This window comes from Gymnodraco acuticeps, unplaced genomic scaffold (genome assembly GCF_902827175.1).
Source record: "Gymnodraco acuticeps unplaced genomic scaffold, fGymAcu1.1, whole genome shotgun sequence".
Classification (NCBI taxonomy): Eukaryota; Metazoa; Chordata; class Actinopteri; order Perciformes; family Bathydraconidae; genus Gymnodraco; species Gymnodraco acuticeps.
In genome coordinates, this window is record NW_022992126.1 from 1,414,729 (window position 1) to 1,434,874 (window position 20,146).

Sequence of the window (20,146 nt, forward strand, 5' to 3'; positions counted from 1 at the left end):
AACAATTTTAGATGGATTCAAGGACCTCCTTGTTTCCATCACAATGATCTTTGACATGTTTTTGAACTGCAAAGGTGGCACAGCATGGGCTGCAGGTTGTTCCAAATGGAAGAACTTGCCATTCATACACTGGGTTCCTGTTCGAGCTGCATGCCTCTCCAAATGAAGCGCAACAGGGGTTTGTCCTCATTCAAAAGGCGTACCTGATGGAACATAGCCTTTATGTCTCCGCAGATGGCAATGGCATTTTGGCGGAATCTGCGGAGTACTCCAATGAGTGAGGGGCCGAGTGTTGGGCCAGACAGAAGACATTTGTTCAGGGTTTGTCCCATGTATTCAAAAGAGCAATCGAATACAATCCTGTGTTTGTTGTTGTGTTCAACTATGTGATGTGGAAAATACCAGGTTTCCTGTGGTTGCTCAGCCTGCTCGTTGGGGATCCTTTGAACATAGCCAAGCTCTGTGAGTTTATTCAGTTCCTCCTGGTATTTCTCAGAAAGTTGTGAGTCTTTGGACAAGCGTCTTTCTGTGGTACAGAGACGAGGCAGAACGCCTTCCTTGGGGGCTTGAAAGGCAGGCATATTGGGAATTCTCAGCAGGGGAGTGGCATAGCGCATTACACCATCTATTTCTACTCTTTCTGTCTTGGAATGAAGAAGAGCGAGAGCCATCTTGTCCTATTCCGACCTTGTGGCTGTCTTTTCATTTGCATAGGGCAAGGTGTCCATCTGCCAGAGTCTTTCCACGTTCCTGAGTAATTCACTTTTAAGGCAGGTCAGTGTGAAGGGTAGAGTTTGTTGGGTTTGGATTAAGCTGGCTGGACCTTGGAGGGCCCATCCTAGCCTTGTGTGTACTGCCAGTGGGCCACCGGGGGGCCCAATGCGAATGGGCTCTGTGGCTGTGATGAGATGGGCATAGTCTGAACCAATGAGGACAAGAGGGCATGCGTGGTCAATTGGCTCTAATGAAATGTCTCTGAGATGGTGAAACTGTTTTTGTAACTGTTTTACAGGGTAAGTGTGCTCTGAAAGGTCGAGATTCTCAGCAGTGAATGCTCCGTTGATGACATGCCTTTCAGTTGGCTGGTCAATAGGGGAGATTCCAAAGGAAACAGTTGCTCCACTTACTTGCACTATATCCTGCCGCTGCCGCACTGTGCGTAGTGAGATTGTTTCAGGCTGTGTTGAGAGACCCAAACACTGGACAGCAAAGGGGAGCAGGATGGATCGATCAGCACCATCATCAAGGACTGCATGAGTTATGAGGGTTCTGTCTCCGTTGTGGAGAAGTACATTGACAATTTTCAACATGACTTTATGGGAGCGGTTAGGTTTGTCCATGTAGAGAAGCTCTGAGGAGGGGGATGTGTACATCACTGTAGCTGATTTGTTTGAATTAAAGTCATGGAGAATAGTCAAGTGAATGGTCCTTTGAGCGGGAGACTGAGCCACACTCCACACAGTGACCAAATTACAGATTCCGGGACTGATGACATGCAGACAATGGATGAACCCAACAATGGAGGTCAGGCCATTTCTACTGAGAACATGGATGGATCCGAAGGTGTCCCAGACTTAACCCAGCTCTACTTACAAGAGGGCCCGTCTCAAACATCACCTAGGCCACCCACACCTGCTCATCAAACAGAGCCTTTCACCTGCACCCTTATTGCCTACCCCTCATCTCATTCTGCAATCAGTACCCCTGGAAGTATTAGCCAAAGACCCAACAAAGCCAATTAGCCATCGTGACCTAGGGGCTAGACCCAAAAGAGATGGACGGCCATGTGATAGCTCATGTGCAACCATTTCTAAACAGCACGAAACCTTTACTATGGAGATCATCTGTTGATGTTTGTTCTTAATAGATTTCTATCAGTATTATATTAACACTGGATGTCAATGTTGGAGCAAGCGCTAACATCTCCATCAATAAGTTAGCAGGAATGTTTGCCAATACAAACTAGTTAAACATATTTGTTCAGCAATACAGTGTCGCCATTTTGCCATTCCCAAAAGGTAAAGCCAGGTGTTATTACCTCACCATAATTTGTACTATAATATTATAAAATGACTACCTGAGAGTGTCAGCATCCAGCTATTAGCTACCGTACACCAGCTGGTATGCAAGAAGTACATGTACTGTAGCATATTATTTTCAAGTCAATAATTTTTCTAATTTTGAATTTCACACATTAAAATAAAAAAAAGACACATTCATTTATTGGGGTGCTTAGGGGGTGCTATGGCTATCCTAGGGGGAGCTGCAGCACCCCCTAGCGCCCCCTTGGCGCCGCCTATGTGCAACAGGGCAGCGTACTAGGCTATTTTAACATCCAAGGATAGTTCCATGTTTCATATCAAAATACACAAACAGTAAATGTGTTGTGAATGTGGCCATTGCACTTTGTTTGCTATGTGTTTTGCCACAGCAGCACCAACAGTTATACAACTTTAAGACCTTAGGGGCAAAATGATCTGTTTCTGCTTTGAGTCTTTAGTAGGATCAACTGGCCTTCGATTTTAGTAGCACAGACAGTATAGACAAGTTGTGTAAAGTATCTTTCATTGAGTGTGATGTTTGGTTCACATATTGACGATTACCATGGCATTTAAGTGTCTAAATATTGATATCTTGTAAATTATACACATACAGTATGATACTAAGGATCATCTTCTTTAAAGATGTTAGGCCTTGGATGGATTTTTCAGTTATTAGTAAAACTGGTTGCCTTTTCACAATTCATTAGAATAATTTTGTATTACACTTTTGTACAGTCACATCAACATGCATCAAAACACCAATAGTCCTCATTTAACCCTTCTTGTAAGAGCTAATATGAAGGTGAAGTCGCATTAAGGGCAACATTTATATTTGGCACCTGTCACATTTCAACATCATCTTGTGGCATCATCTTGACAGGATGACAGTGGAGTGCACATGTTTCCCACACAAGAGTGGATCCATAAATCAGGCCATGGGGCCGAGACACAGAGCAGTCAACTAGGAAATCTACTTCAAATAAAGGCTAATACTAATCCACTTTCTCTGATTGAAAGACACATTTGGGACTAGTGCATTCAAATATCAGACTGAGACTTGAGATTCTACTAAACAAAAGCTAAACTACATTCATTTGAAAAAAGAAAAACACAGGTAATACGTGGAGGAAGAAACTGCAGCAACACTAAAGCGACAGGAGGGAAATGAAAAAGAAAGGGAGGAAAAAGAGAAACTGCTTGAGCATGATTGCTTGTGCATAAAAAAGCACACACAATGGCACTTTCGGTACAACAGTGTCACAACATAGGTCACGTAGACAGAGCAACCTTCTGAACAGGCATTAGAAACTGAATAGATAAAGAAAACAATTATTAGTGCTCGCTCTCTTTTATCGGTTATATCATGATCAGGGGATAAAACATATAAAGCTATCCCTCGATCCAAAACACCGATTTATGTAAGGCTTGGAACCGATATCAATACAGCCTGTAAATAAATAAATACATTAAAATACATGTTTTTTGCAGCAAAGGATTCGGCTAGAAATGATATTCTTATTATGCGCAATGGTACACAACAGTGTTTCATCTTAGCACACATTAGAGACCTCTGATTCCTTCCAAAAGGCAATGCCATCTGGTGGGCAGGATGGCCATAAATAGAAATACAAAAAGATGTCTTGGTGAAACAAATAATGGTACACGGCCCACTTTTTTATTTTATATTCAAGCTCTTGGTTGTGCAGATGGTGTGTTTTTTGAGGCACTCTTTCATGTACACATTTATAATTTGGACATGCAGTTCATGCCACAATGGATTGGTTCTTATCTGTAATTATTCAAATGAAAACCAGTACTCACTGATCTCACAGGCACAAACCCTATACATAACATTCCACACCATTTCATTAATCATCAACAATCAACAAATTGTTTTGTTTTTCAATCATATCAACAGCAAAACAACACAATGGAAACTATAATCCCTACAAGTAAAAACCCAAATTGTACTTAGGTTAAAGTATGTTTTATTGGCTAAATGAAAAACCTGAAAACCTAAATTCACGATCAGTGATTATTTCACGTGAGAAGTCATTTTTGTTTTGTCTTTGCACTGGTTTGAAGTTGAAAACAGCTTATAAGAACATATTAACAGTGTGTGTTGCTGGTACGGGGGGGGGGGGGGGAGCTCATCGTTGTTCCATGTTGTTGCCTAACTTAACAAGGCAGGCAGAGTCACAGTCTGTAGAGTCCCAGGGGAAATTTAGAACGATCACCAGTCAGACTCACTCCTCTAGGACAAACTCTGACAAACTGGAGGAAGGTAGGATTCGACAGTTACAGACAGTGCATCACATCTAATTGGACACCAAAGAGAGCTGAAGGTGTTTCAGTCACACACACATCGCCACGTGTAGCTGAACTAATGTGAGCTGCTCTGCCTATAAGCTGCATAACTAAAATGTCATCAGCCTGAGGAGAGTATGTTTAATGTATTGGGAATTAACACCATGCTACTCCCAAGGGATACATTCACTACACTAATTCCAGCTGATTATCACAGTATTAACATTTATGCAGCTGCGTGCACTTAAGCTATTTGGTTGCCAGCCGATAGCTCAGTGACACAATCACTTTTCTCCTGCTCCTGCGAGATTTTCTATCAACAAGAAAGTGGAGCATTTCATTTAAGGTGTTTTATAACCCTATCCAAGTGTGTCAAAAAAATCATTTAAAAATGCTAATGTCAGTTATAATCACATTTCTGTACGTCCACTTTGACAACCTTTTAAATTCCCCTAAAACGACCAGATTTTTTCTTAAATCAAGGCTTATAACTTTACTTTGTGTCACTTTAAATAAATCTAATATGGGACTTTCCATTCGTATGTTGCACTAGACTATGCATTTATTTCAGTAAATCTATTCATCGAATTTGCATTGTTTTTTTATGCTTCGTGTTCATTTTATGTATAATTTGAATGCCTTTAATATCTTATGTTAAGAATTTTTGGACACTTCTTGAAATGCCTTGTTTCAAGTCCGGCTTAAAGATTAGTCTCATAAATTGCACAATTAATTTAAAAAAATTAAGATTTATGTTTTTAATGACACGTGTTTAACAAATAATTCATATTTATGGGATGATTCTGTCTCATAAAGAGAAACCACAGGATTAATTTATCAAACCACAAGAGCCAGATGGATCTGACTGTATACTGGACCCTTTGTTGCAAGACAATCTAAATAGGACCAGTAATTCCATAAGATTTTCTGATAATAATCTCTGTTATTCCTCACTCTGGTTGCCGTGTTTTCAGATCTCTCCTCCTTTCTCCCCCTGAATCCGCCACGCTACATTGGTTGCCTGGATGTTACACTTCAACAGGGTGCCTGCTGCTGATTGGCTGTAGCTGCAGGAGGGCATGGAAGCTCTCTCACCAAAACAGACATAAAAGGCAGCGAGTGGGATCAGACCCAGAGAAGCATTCAATGAGCAACTTTGAGGAGCTTTGACAGAGAGCCCCTGACAGGTGAAACAAAGCAAAGAAAGGAGCTCACGGAGAACAATCACAAGAAACTGCAGAAGGGGAGAATTTCAAGGAAGGCTATTTAAAAAAAGGTAGAAATCTATAACATTTGCAGTGTTACAGCACTTGTTGTAAACAGTGAAAGCAAGTGAGTAAACTGAGACAGTTTTTGGGACATTTCTTTCCTAATTTTTGCCCTCAAATAAAAAGTCCAAAAAAAGCAGCATGTCTCTGGAGGTGAAGGAGAAGACCCACGTCCGCCTGGTATTTCTGGGGGCAGCAGGAGTGGGAAAGACAGCCCTGATCCAACGCTTCCTCGAAGACACATTTGAGCCCAAACACAAGCGCACAGTGGAGGAGATGCACAGTAAGGAGTATGACATTGGTGGGGTGAAGATCTCCGTGGAGATCCTGGACACCAGTGGCAGCTACTCCTTCCCCGCCATGCGCAAGCTCTCCATCCAAAACAGCGACGCCTTCGCACTGGTGTACGCCGTGGACGACCCCGAGTCACTGGAGGCTGTCAAGATACTCCGAGATGAGATTCTGGAGATCAAGGAGGACAAGTACACACCCATCGTGGTGGTGGGGAACAAGGTGGACCGGGTGAAGGAGCGTCAGGTGTCCAATGAGGACGTGCTGTCCACCGTGGAGATGGATTGGAACAACAGTTATCTGGAAGCTTCAGCAAAGGAAAACGCCAATGTGGTGGAGGTGTTCAAGGAGCTCCTGCAGCAGGCCAACCTCCCCTGCCGCATCAGCCCCGCGCTGAGAAGACGCCGGGAGACCTTCCCCAAAGACACCAACTTCCGGCCGCCCATGAACAAAACCAACAGCTGTATTTTGTCATAATGACAGACAGAGGAGAAGTGCCGTTTTGTTTCATGGAGGGCCAAGAGATGAGAGCACTAGTCAAATGCTGCTGGCCAGAGAAAAAGAATCAAGCTTGGACTTCAGTTGGTGGAGACCAAGGAGACTGAAATTAGTGATCTTTGACTGGCAAGGACTTTGTTCAGGGGTCACGATAAAAAGAGGAAAAGAAACTGAGGAGGCGAACGGTGTGAAGACTGGTCAGACTGCCAGTGGAAAGATGGAAGCTGTGTTTATCACTCAGTTCTTTACTCGATGTAATGTTGTTGCAGCTTATTTGGTGACATGCTGCTGGTGTGTAGATCAATGTATCCCTCATGGATTTTGAATTAAAATGTTCACTTACATCAAGGTTTGGACTGTTGCTAACACACTTTTTACATACTTGTTGTTTAACGTGCATACGTTGTATGTCTCATGTAAATTGTTTTAAATTTAGCAATTCAGTATATGTAGCACATTATGTTTACAGTTGTTGTATTCGATCTCAATTTGCCATTGATAATATTATTTGTTTTTTAAATGTTGTAAAATATAAACGGTTAATGCACTTCTTATTTTTAAATTACCATTCAAAAGGATGTTTTAAGGTTTATTGTTTTTTACCAAGGTATATTCTCACAGATATTATTTTTTGCTGTTTATTTGACAAATGTATGTTGAATGTGGATCTAAATGTGCAATAAAAAGATATAAGCACAAAGAAAGTGAATGTTGTTGTTTGGAATGTATAGATGTGTAGGTTCTATGGCATAGGAAAATAGTTCAGTATTAACTAAATCATTCTGTGAAGGAGGTACGTTTTTTTTTGGAGTACATGATAAATCAACATTTAATCCCTCAAAACAATTTCTTTAAAGAAATCAGAATCACATTATATAGAATAAAGACAACATGAATAATAAACCTCAAGGTCATGAACATGTTGCACAATATTATTTAATATATAAAGTACTGTATTGTAGGACTGCCGTCATTTTGACTGTTATCTCATCAAACTTAAATATTTTTGATTAATATCCTTATTTACACAAAACTGAATTTTCAGAATACATTTAAGAGCTGCGTTTTTCATCAGTAGGAGATTTCTGCAGAGGGCAGCAGTCACTTTCGATTCAAAATGTGTGTGAGCAAATAGATTTCCCCAGGCAACAGATGTTCTGATGTCCTTTCAGGCAGAAGCAGGAAGGATAGGAAGACACACAAAACAAATGAAATAAATGACAGTAAAGATTAGAAGCGTCTACATGTCAATGCAATGCACGTGTTAGAGAACTGTGAATATAGATTATTGTGGGGTTGGGTCCCAGCACATTCACTTTTTGCGCCATTGCAAAATGGGACCAAATAAACCAAGGTGCGAGGAGATTTAATCCCTGTTTTTTATATATATTAGCTGAAATAATATAAGTGACATAAACTAGTAAATTAGTGTATCAAGTGGACTGAAATCCAGAGTTGGAGCTTTACATTTCTCAACTGTCCGCATCCTAGAGTATTACAAGATCTCTGTCGCCATCTGTTGATGCAACACATACATTACATCCACTGAAACTACTGTAGTAATATCTTAGTGTATGTCAGGTATGAAATGCTTTCGTTTTTACCTTATTAATCTTTTAAAATACAGACGTCACTGCATAGCCTCATTAGTTAAATCAGCGATCTAATAACCAAAGAAATTAAGAAGATCATGCTATCGTCCATAATGAATCAGTAGTGATTGGACTGACTGAAAGCATGTTTCCAAGCTTTTGAAGAAGTCTATTGTGTAGCAGATGGCCTCTCTGAACCTGAAAGCGTCTAAAACATCATTGATAATATCGCAAATGCTTTCAACACTGCTTTAACTTCATGTGAAAGCAGGTGTGACATCCACATTAAAGAAGCAGTTTAACTGGCTCAGAGCCTGAAAGGACAGCAGTCAAAGTTAAGCAGAAGTTAAGCAAAAAGAAGCATCGAAACATTTGAGTATGAAATAGTTCAGCAGAAGTCCAACACAAAACGGATCATGGTGCGGTTCCTGAAAAAGCTGTGCATGGTTCCCCTAAATGAACCTGTGAGCGGAGACAGTTGAAGTGCTCAAGTTGAAGTGCTCAGGTTGAACCCCCACCCCATTCCATCAGATAAGACTGAACAAAGTTTCCTGTTTCAATTTGAGGAAGTGGCCTGGTAAACGTTTGCGGACAGTTCCTCTTTCAGTCCACATTTAAACATTCTTCCGCTCTCCACTCATGTTCAGTTGCAAAGGGAAGGAGGTGTAGAGGCTCTTCAGTCACGCAGGTGTGTGGATTTGTTATCTCGAGTTCTACTTTCATTTAAGATGGATATTTGGAGGATTTATGGACACTCTACAAACACAACTTTAGTAGTACTGTTATTAGCATTTAGCGGTCAGATTTGAGCTGCAGTAATGGAAGTCATTTTCTCAGATGTCTTTGCCCCTGGACTTGGTCAAAGCTCCTCAGCAGAATAAGAGACTCTGAGGCGTTTAGAACAAGTTCAGGGTCCTGGACAGAAACCAGCAGGATTATTGAAGAGTGTGTGATTACATGTCAGTAGATTCTGCGTTAAACTAAGTAGTAAGTGTTTCCTGCTTCTGGAGAAGAGTCAAAAGCTTAAAAATGTGTCACATTACTATTTTAACTCTGGCTGAGTCTTAGTGGGGCATGTGTCAATGTCAATTTGTTTGTGTTACATTTGATGTGTATTAGTCATCTTTTATTATTATGAATAAAGTAGGAATTATATTCCAGTCAGAACTTACATTGGGAAAAAAGTAATCAAAATATAAATTTGACTATTTAATAGTATGTTGTTAATGTCAATAACATATTGTAAACCCATAGTATTGGAGAATAATGACTAATTGATCACCTTCTGCATCAAGCTTTAAATATTATCCACCATCTAATTATTTTACAAGGCAAAAGGTTCATTTTCATTCTGTTACACACACGTCACACGCAGGATTTATTTTACTATCTAACCTGGAACCCTGGCTGCGTTACACAAAACGTTTCCTACACCATACTTCCTTATAAGTTATGTACTGTATGTCCTTTAGTGCATCTGCTGCAACCGTAAAATGACAACTCATCATGCAATGCAAACTCTTTAGGTTAAGCATTTCCATCTAACTGTCTGAACACTGCAGGATGATGTGTAACGTGTCTCCATGCTTCATAAAGCAAGCAGCCCTAGCTCTGACTGAAACTGCTACTGAAAGCTTCGGCTCAGGTGTGAACCCACTGGACTGCACATTTCTGACAGTTCCACAAATATCTTCACACTTACAAAGAAAAATGCAAACTATATGTGCCTTACTGCCACCTGTGCTACTTTCATGTACTGAATACCCAAGTGTTTGTCATTTTAAATCCATATGATAAAAGAGAAAAAGGTAATTCACCCAAGAATAATAGTTTTATTTGCCAAATTCTTCAGCTGACTGAGAGGATGCACGTGATACATTATGTTGTGCTATATATGTTTTCAGATGGTGGGAAGCATGTGTTAGTGAAGTGAAACAGTTTGCATTGCGTGTACAGTCCCATTATGTATCTTATCAGAGGATTAGAGTAGAGTTTGACTTGTCTAACACAGTGAATACAGTCAGTTTCTGCCAACATGTTATCCGTAAAACAAACAAGAACAACAGGTTAAAGCAAAAATGCATTAATCTTGGTCATCGGTGTGTGTGTGTGTGCTGGAATGTAAATGCAAGTGTGTGTGTTGCCTCAGTCATCCACAGCGATGTTGCGGAACAGATAAGCCATGGACTCTCCGTTGTGGGTGCGGCGGATGGCCTCAGCCAGGATCATACTGACGTCCACAGTCTTGATTTTTGGACACTGAAGCTTCTGCACCTCGTGAGGCACGGTGTTGGTCACCACCACCTGGAGGCGCAAAACAACAGCTCAGTGACAAATAAAGAGGATATTCCACTGTTCAAGTCTGCCTGTCATCTGGTTTGTGTTACGAGTAATGGAACCTTTCTCTTGCTGAGACAATCAAGACATGCATCAAATGTCATATATTGATTATGAATAAATATGGAGGGATACATCACCAAACATTTGCCTTTGTTTCAAAAAGAAAATCAATATAAGCAAAAGAGTGAAAGTTATTTGCAGAGGTGATTTAGCATTTGTCTTTACTTTTGAGGCGGAAGGCTAAATGCTGATCTGTCGTGTGTATATGTTCTGGAGTGATGGGAAAGCATTGGATTAATTAATAAAGTTTACTGAATGTAGGTCAATGTTGTCCTTGTTTTTTAATTCACATACATTTTTCAGGCACTTTAGAATGTAAACTTCAGTGATAAGACCCGCTCATGATTTTACCTCATCGATGGCGGAGTCCTCCAGTAGTCTGGGTGCGTCTGCAGACAGCAGGCCGTGTGTCGCCATGATGTAGATCTTGTAGGCTCCCCTCTCTTTGAGGATTTCTGCTGTGGCAACAAAGTCCTCCACATCATCGATGATGTCATCCTGAGATAATGGACACAGATAATGGGTCAGGCATCACACAACGAAGAACTAATTAAGAAGCAATACATACAATGCATATATTTAGATTCTGGAATATGAATGTAAAGATTACAGTTGTCATTAAGTGGGTGACAGTGACATGACTCTGATAAGGTACAAAAATATACTGTAACTGTTACACATACTTAGTCTTGCTGTGATATTTTGTGGTAATCTACCCCTCATTAGAAGCAATGTACTCACTGAACCCCACACAACTGTCGCATATTTTGTATAATGCCTAATTTTGAAGGATTAATATGCGAAACACTCTTACACTGTACAATACAATAAAAGTTGAAGGTCTTACAACAATGATGGCAATTCTGCCTCCCACGTCTCCGACAACAGTGATGGGGGGCTTCTCCTTCGCCATCATTACTGAAAGACACATATAAAGGAATGTTACTTAAAAGAGGAAAATAAGTGAGGTCTATCCTGCGACAGGAACAGATCATTGAGGTCAGGTTCATTTAAGGAAGATTGGGTTTAAAAACCTGCAAACATCATGCAAAGGCTCTACCCCAGCAAGCTTCCAGCTACCAGATCACCAACTCAATGACTGCAGTCCACTCAAGAGCTTTGAGGCAAAGTTATCTGTGGGAGAAATTAGTGCTGAATTTGACTCAAGACTCAAATGGATTTAGATGATGGTTGCTTTGCTGTAGCAGTAAATGGACCAGTGGGTGTAGCAGAGACTCTTTTAGAAACCACTGACCAGGATCAAAGATGATTTGGAAACAAATACCATTTTTGACACTTTAGAGTATTGATGTTGTCAATAAAATGATGTGTCTAATGCCCCCCAATTTGAAGTCTATCAACCCTGCATGCATATTTAAATATAGCAAGTACTTGAAGGGGTTTCAAATATTTTTGATCCTGGTCTAGAACCTGTCACATCTGCCTTTGAGGGTCCTGCACACCACGCCAACAAGCTTCTTCCAAACAACATCAGGGCACATTGAGAGCTCAGTTCCCAAATCCATCACAAGACCATCCAGCAAGGCATCTGTGCAGAATCTAAAATATGAAAGGTTTTTAACAGTTACAGAAGTGGGAAAGAAAGGAAGGAAAGCAACTAGAATCCAATTACAAGGATTTCGTTTTTGAAACAAATGAGAATCAAACTGTTTGAGTCACAACAAACAGCATCAAGCAGAAAAGATGTAGAAACATGAGCAGGACTTTAAAAACACATCAAGAATTTCAGACATGGGTATGATCATTGCCAGGATGTCTTGTGAAGCAATTGGTGAGACAATTTGGAGTTCACACTGATCAGAGTGCCGAGTTAAATGGAATTTGATAACCTAAATCTACTAGGCGAGTTGTTAAGTAATTTTTTATTTATTTATTAAGGATTACACGTCTGCAGGGACTAACATAACGTGACTTAAATCATCCATGTCATATAATAATAATCATTATTCTTGATTTAGCAAGAAACAAATTCATTTCAACTGAGATCTGTATGAGACTGAGGGCTTCCAACAATTATCATTGCACTGATCCAAGTATGCCGTAGTCAGTGTTTCAGGACAGAGACTGCTTTTAAAAACATTCAAATGAAAAACATCTGAACATTCATTAATAGAAAAGATTTGTTGATAAAATGTGCTGACTAAGAAAAAGTTATCTTTGATTTTGATGGGGCCGGCATAATGTAACTGTAACCACTTTCATTGGATCACCGTCACTTTGATTTTTGAATGTTTAGATGTGAAATTAATTGGAGGCTCTTAGCAACTCATTCAGTTATTCCATGCGATGGAGGCATCAGAAGGAAGCACGAATGGATTCAAGCGTTATGATCCTACTTGGGAGCTCTAAGCCAGGATATGAAGATTGACGTCTCCTCCCTCCGCCAGCTAAAGACAGGATGGAAGAGAAAGTATTAACACACAATTAAACGTACAGCAGCAGAACCATACTGAGCAAAAATAATGACAACATTCTTCAAAGGATGTAAACCCCAGAGCAGCTGCAGTCAGGATGAATTGACATGTCACGTAATTGAGGCATTTATGGAGGCAGAAAGAGAGAGAGAGAGACGGCTTGAATTAGTGTGATCCAGCTCCTGCTGGGGAGGAGAAGGCTGACATAAAACATATCTCCAAGTCAAGAAGGGGAGAAGGAGGAAGATGAGAAGAGAGAATACAGGGCAAGATGAGATGGGGGGGGAAAAGAAAGGAGGCGATGTCAGTCAATGCCTGCAGTATTTCACAGCTGGCTACGACAACGCCTGCGGAAGGGCAGACCTAATACGTGTGTGTGTGTGTGTGTGTGTGTGTGTGTGTGTGTGTGTGTGTGTGTGTGTGTGTGTGTGTGTGTGTGCAGGGGCATTACTCTGGTCTTAAGCTGGCCATTTAAGGCAGCTTGAAGAGAAGACTGATGCTGCGAGCCACGGTCAGCCCTGATACTGGTACTCAGAGGTATTTGGGTTTTATCAGGACTATTAAAATAAGAAAAACAATCCCAAGACATCCGTTATGCTTCTCGATTTAGTGGGCTGGGCTTATGGTTTATTTGGCTTCGGACACATGAGCAGCAGCTGGCCTTCATGCTTGTTGCAGTCTTATGAGCACAAAGCTTTAAACTCAAGCTCTCTAATCTGGCGGAAATGTAGAAATGTAGCTCTCCACGACCCACACCAGAAGCACTGCACTGGCCGGCAGTTTCTCTTTATTTGGCCAGGACAGGTCAGCCGGTGCCAAGAAGCCATGTTTGTTACAAAAGCACATTTCCTGTTTGCAGTTGAACTATTTGAATAAGATCCATGCTTGGGATAATACAGTTGCAAATGTTTGTGTAGATGAGCATATAGCTTTCCCCTTGCATACATTGTAGTGCGGAACCTCTCATGGAAGAGCAGGTTTGGAGGAATATGTACACTGAAGACAGCATTAACCTGAAAGTTAACTTTGTTTACACACAACCAGCAATACGTACACAATCATTCATAAAACAGGTGTTCTTCAGCAGGATGTAGCTGTGGTGCGTTTCTTACATGGCAGCTCGAGGCCGGTGTGCCCCGGGGTGGTGCGAGACAAGGGCGGCGGAGATTGTCGTCCGTCAGGCATGTCCAACTCTGAGTGGTGGGCTTCTCCGTGCATCACTGCCAGGCCCAGGCGCAGCCTCTCAGCATAGGACTGAGCTCTGAGACAGACGGACACAGAGACACGCAAGAGTCAACGGCTGACAAATGCAACACGTTCAAACAGATATGCAGGCAAAACAGACAGTGGGAATGGGAAGTCAAAAGCACAATAACAATGAAGATGGACAGCAGGAGAAGTGATGCCTTCCTGTCGAACAGAGAGAGGCAACTAGAGATTTTAGTGACTGGGCTGTCATGTTACCTCTTGGCAGATGAAGGGGACCTTGCAACAATTACGGCATTCCTGTAGTCTGGAATCTGAGGAGAGAGAGACATAATTGTCAATGCTAAATTACAAAAGTGACAGTTGACCTGACATGATAGTTATACAGGTTTTCCCACACATAGACTTTACTTGGGCGGGCCGCCCAGGTATATTAACATCCACCAAAGTATATTTCGCGACCCATTTAGGTAAAACCCTTTGTGATCTGCGATCGATTAACTACCCCTCCTGTACCTGTTGGCTCTGCTATCGCGTGACGGATCTGCTTTATGCGCTCTGCAGTAACTCCGCTCTGCAGTAACTCCGAGGTCATAAGCGTGCTCCACTAGCACCCCCCCCGGTTCTAGGCTACCACCACAAGTATATTTCAGATCTGTGGGAAACACTGTATACTATTTCATTTAATTTTGTACTTAATGTATAACAATTATTTGCAAAACATGTCTCTATAAACACACCATACCCGGAAAGGAGCAGGGAGAAGAAAATAATAATCCTATATTACCTGCCACTTTCTAGAAAAATAAAAAATAAATAGAAATATATGGTCTGTCCTTCATATTTTCTTATTCACAGCCAATCATAACAGTATCGCAGGAAAATAAAAGAAACACAAAAACGTAGTTCCCCCTTGACAGTTAACGGAAAGAAACAAAACAACAACAACAACACCAAAACATCACATGTACAAGGAAAAGTTCAACACCCTCATCTGAGTCCTACTGGAGTAGAAGGGGGACATCATAATAATAACTGCAAATAAAGTTGGAGGACAGTAGGAGGACCCCATGGTTGTTGTGACACTCTGCCTCACCTCCTCCTGGATGTACTGGATGAGGAAGGGGGAAGCTCTCAGGTTGTCAACGGGGAAGCTGAAGAAACCCTGGATCTCTTTCTGGTGGAGGTCCATGGTGATGATGTGGGTTAGACCTGCAACACAAAACACATATGCCTCAAGTTCAGAGCAAATGTCTGCAGTGTTTGAAGCACAAAGAACAGCTGTCCCTGGAGACATAGAGATATAAGTGGGTAATTATAAGTCTTGGGAAAATTAGTTTTAAATAATGTGGGGTGCAATTTCATACAGCTCCTGGCCTCAACCTAACATTAATAATACAACAGGACTTTCACAGTGTTTAATTTATACAGGGATCTAAGTGGATATATTATTTGCAGCTAAAGCATGGAGCAAACCTCAGGACTAGTTGAAACCCAAAAAGACTGGACAAACCACACATAACCATTATTTGTAATGTACTTGCACATATACTTTAGTCTACAAGGAGCAAACGTTACGTCTGGTAAAATAATCCAAAAATAAAATATGACTGGCCAGTTACAACTGGAGTTGTGATGTTACACAACAATGTGGATTTTGTAAGATATGTGTTGGTTTCTAAATTATGGCAACATAAAATGACAACCCAGAGTCCGTACCAGCTTTAGCTAACATGGATGCTAGCAGCTTGCAGACGATGGACCCCCTCTTCCTCATCTTGCACTGCTTGCTGTAGGGAAAGTAGGGAATGACCCCGATGATGTTCTTGGCACAGTTAGTCTTCAGAGCGTAGGCCATAACCAGCAGCTCCATGATGGCCGTGTTGACATCCCTGAGAAACAACACATTCAATTCAAAACATAGAACACCTCACATTTCATCTAAATAATTGTCAACCCCCTATCTACTGTAAATTAAGTTAAGTAACCTAATCATGTGCCCTTTTATTAGACTACATCTTAACCAGCTATTTATCTTTGCCAAAAATAACCTCACAATTGAATGGCTAAACGAGGACAGTTTCACTACTTTAGGCAAAGAGCTGTTGGTGTAACAGGACACTGCATGTTACCTTCCTGAAACAAGAGATCCACTAGTTGTGTCTCCACCTGTGACCTCTGCTTACCTCTCAGAGCTTCCTCCTTCATCACAGTAAATAACTAACATGTTGCTTTTTTTCTTCTTCACTTGCTCCATAGTTAATCATTTGGCGTTACACCTCCCAGGCAAAAGTATGCTACGTGATTCTTAAATGTGAAATAAAAAGACAAACTTACCAGGGAAACTGAACATAAATTAGACATTGTTTAACCTGTTTCAGCTATTTACTTCAATGGCGAATTCCTTATGTGAATGCATTACAATTTTAAAAACATATTTAAGTCATTGTCATATGAAGGCTACTCATGCATATGCCATGTAAAACTACAGGGGGATTCAGATGGAGGTGCATGTACATTTAAAACAGTGTGTTAATAAACCATACTTTTACAGCTGCATTTTTGTTGGCAGACCTTTGCCCTTGCCGACCTGTTACACCTCCATCAGACTCAGACTGACACAGCGCCAAATGCTCATTTAGAGTCGTGTTTCTGGACAATATTTACTTTTATTTAAGATTATTTTGCCTTCACCATATCCTAAGAAAAATATGTGAGTCTTTAGCTTGCTAGATTCCCATTGTTAACTTTTTCAGTCTGTTATTTTACTTTTTGCTGAACAACTTCTTAATGCTTCTGGAAACGAGATTGATAGAGTGCTAAACATGAACTTTATTAAAAGAAGCTTAATAAAACCTCAGTAGGTTTTCATAAACTTCTCTGAGGGTTCATAATATTACACATAATGATATGACTGTTAATATAGAACATTAAAGTATCCATCTTGTCTCACCTGGGAATGGTCTGAATGATAAAGATGTCTTGTCCACGTACAGACTCTTGCACTTCCACTTTGGTCTCTGAAAACAAAAACAAACGATGAAATAAAAAAATTCACATCATGTAGGTTCAAGAGCAAAGTCTAAACCACAGTTTATTAATCTGACATGCATTATGGAGAAGAGGAAATAAATCAGCCTTACCCGAGTTCGACCCTTGATAAACCACTGACTTGCCCAACTCTACACCCAACCGTCTGGGAAGAAACAAACGGGCCAAAGGGTTAAAACACAAACACACCCTTTATGTTTTTATTAATTTAAGTATGTGAATTTAGTGTGTACTAGACTAATGTTTTGTATTTGTGTTTTCGAACAGCAGGTTTTTAAACACACATTGTTTAAGACTTGTTTAAGAAAAGAAAATTGTCATTTTGATAATCCGTTTGTATTAAAGACATTTGATGGATCATTAGTCTATTGATGAATTAGTACATTGACTGAAAAACTATGATCAGATGTATTTCAGCAAAAGCACCAAACATTCTCTGGTTCAAGCTTCTAAAACGTGAGGATGTGATTTTGTGTTTCTTTGTTTACCTTTTTCTTTTGGGGTTTGGAAAACAAGTCATTTGAACACATCAACTAGAGCTATAAGCAATACATGTGTCATTTAATATACCAGACAAAACATTTAAAAAATATTCAGTATAAAAGACAGACTAATAAATAAATAAAAAGTAGTCGTTTGATATTTTGGGTGCGTGTGCAAGCTATGGCCTGCAAAGCGTACATTCCCCAACTTCTAAAATGCATCCCATTGACTATAAAACGTCAAGGTTTAATGAGGTTCAGTAGTGAACACATGATCATTTGTTCAGACATCCACAAAAAGCATTGGTATTGTTGATATTTTGACTCTTAGTGCAGACAAATCCTGTTGCATCAAGTCGAACTCTGAACGAGCCCAGGCACCAAAAATACATCTAAGCCTCAGGCAGACAATTATGGTGTTGATTACAAAAAAAAGGAGTTCACTCATTTGTATCCTGTTAATCAAGACAGGCGTTTCTGTGCAGCCTCACCCCGTTTACATCCCTCAAACTTGTTCAAATATTCAATATAATGTCTTCATCGAGTGGCTATGGTAGAATTAAGTAGACAAAGAAGACAAACAATCATGTCCAAGAATAATAATAATGAGACAACTAGCTTTATATTAGTCATTTTCAACAAGGACTTAAATGTGGTCCTACAAATAATAATGACTTAAGTTCTCGGGATATTACACACAGTGTAGTCACCACATGCACTACTACATGAGTAACTATTCAGAATATTAGTCATTAACATTTGCCGTGTGCTCATGTTGTTATTCAACCTTTGCTCAACAGGGAAGCTCTACTTGGCCCCAGAATGGCAACATAATCACCCATAATAGTGTTCTGTAATATTGCAAAGCAGTAAAAGCTAAGAAAGCTAAGCACTTTTCGTGTGAGCAGTGCAACTTATAAATCAGCTGTCAAAAAAGTTAACAGGTTTTGGGAAAATAAATGGCTGCTTGCAGATTTTATTGGGAAAAAACACAAGAAGAAATTGGCGTTTGCATGACACTTTTAAGGGAAACAATGATTCAGGATTTAAACAAAGAATCATAACAATGCCAGGAGAAAGCTGATGTGTTTGTGCCAACATTTAATCTGTTAAAGCTGGATCATGTCCATTCCAAGATTATTAACAAGATGATTTACTAGTAATAGCAAGATCGGCCATCAAGGGAATCCAACTCCTAGTTTGTGTGTGGTATCAAAAGTTTGGTGCATGTAAGAAATCAGACAAGTAATGAAGATCACCCAATCATTTAACATTTACAGCAAATACTACTACTATCTACTGTGTGTGTGTGTGTGTGTGTGTGTGTGTGTGTGTGTGTGTGTGTGTGTGTGTGTGTGTGTGTGTGTGTGTGTGTGTGTGTGTGTGTGTGTGTGTGTGTGTGTGTGTGTGTGTGTGTGTGTGTGTGTGTGTGTGTGTGTGTGTGTGTGTGTGTGTGTGTGTGTGTGTGTGTTAATTGAACAGCAATAAATGCAAACAATACACACCCACTGGCCACGGGTCACCTGCAGCTAGACTCCCAGGAGTACTGTCAGGGACACGGCAGGTAACACAGACAGGCCAAACCTCAACATTACAGACATGAAAATACAATAATCCTTTTGTTACTTTAAGGTAAACGTCACTTACTCGGTGATCTTCTTGGCCAGCTCGATGCAGGCGGTGGAGGAGTTAGCAGAAAAGACACGGTACCCACTTCTTGAAACATTCATTTTTCGAAAGGTTGGGGGTTTGAGAGTAAGGGAACAAAGACTTGTGACCAGCAAAACGTCTAATGGGCATAGGCCTACTGCGTTGAAATCAACGTGGTAATTGGTTGCGTTTAACCAAAACCGTAAAACTAGTCCGTAATTAGCTTACCTGAAAAGCAGTTTCCACACTAAAACCTAACTATTGGTTGGTTAAACTTCGATCAGATGCACTTTAAAGTAAGGAAATATAGACCTTGCTAAAACTGTGTTAAGCTGTAATGTATATAAACTAAAACAACAAAGCGCACATGCCCCACATGTAACGCTGGAGCAACTCTCGTGCTCGTGTTAGCAAATCAACAACTATCTTTCGCATCGACCAGCACTACACAAAAATCCCCTACAGCAGATGGGAAGCTGGGCTCTGTGTTTCCATGCGGGTCACTGACTTTTTATCGTCTCCAGAACACAAACTCCGGTTTATGTTACCATGAAGACGAACTGAAATGTACCAAGAATTAACTTCGAAACTCCGCTGCTAGCATTCAATTGTTGCTATACTGTAAACTTTGTAGCAATGCGGTGGCAGCAGGGGAAAACACGCCACGAGCACACGTTCATTGGGTGGAAGAAATGAGGGAGTGACTTTGAAGAGAGCCAATCAGAATCCAGAGCGAAACAACACAGAATCTGTAAAATGTATTTCTGACCAATCAGTGTGTGAGATTTGTATGACCTCAAATTAAAGCGCAACGACCAAAAGTGGTCCTGGTGAGTTCATTTTCCTAAATGTATCCAGATAGTGTGCTAGTGATTTAAAGCGTGTAATACTGCAATTATTTGGTTTAGGTAATATAGTGTACAC

At 40.4% G+C, this 20,146-nt stretch overlaps 2 protein-coding genes across 3 annotated transcripts; one reads left to right on the forward strand and one right to left on the reverse strand.

The window, feature by feature from the left end:
- Window positions 1-5,473: 5,473 nt before the first annotated feature.
- LOC117537941 (GTP-binding protein Rhes-like) lies at window positions 5,474-7,177 on the forward strand. The gene has a single exon (XM_034203365.1). The coding sequence runs from the start codon at window positions 5,759-5,761 to the stop codon at window positions 6,383-6,385; it is 627 nt and encodes a 208-aa protein (XP_034059256.1). The 5' UTR covers window positions 5,474-5,758; the 3' UTR covers window positions 6,386-7,177.
- A 2,633-nt stretch (window positions 7,178-9,810) lies between these two features.
- On the reverse strand, window positions 9,811-19,884 carry LOC117537939 (phosphoribosyl pyrophosphate synthase-associated protein 1-like). 2 transcript variants are annotated; one of them, XM_034203364.1, is made up of 11 exons: window positions 19,220-19,884; window positions 19,078-19,118; window positions 17,183-17,235; window positions 16,993-17,059; window positions 15,759-15,931; window positions 15,136-15,251; window positions 14,298-14,353; window positions 13,946-14,094; window positions 11,246-11,316; window positions 10,750-10,896; window positions 9,811-10,302 (listed from the first exon to the last, which is right to left on the reverse strand). In XM_034203364.1, exons 5-11 carry the CDS (start codon window positions 15,910-15,912, stop codon window positions 10,144-10,146), a joined length of 852 nt encoding a protein of 283 aa, XP_034059255.1. In that variant the 5' UTR covers window positions 15,913-15,931; window positions 16,993-17,059; window positions 17,183-17,235; window positions 19,078-19,118; window positions 19,220-19,884; the 3' UTR covers window positions 9,811-10,143. The 2 variants fall into 2 exon arrangements, with proteins under 2 accessions (XP_034059255.1, XP_034059254.1); XM_034203363.1 differs by lacking the exon at window positions 19,078-19,118.
- Window positions 19,885-20,146: the final 262 nt, after the last annotated feature.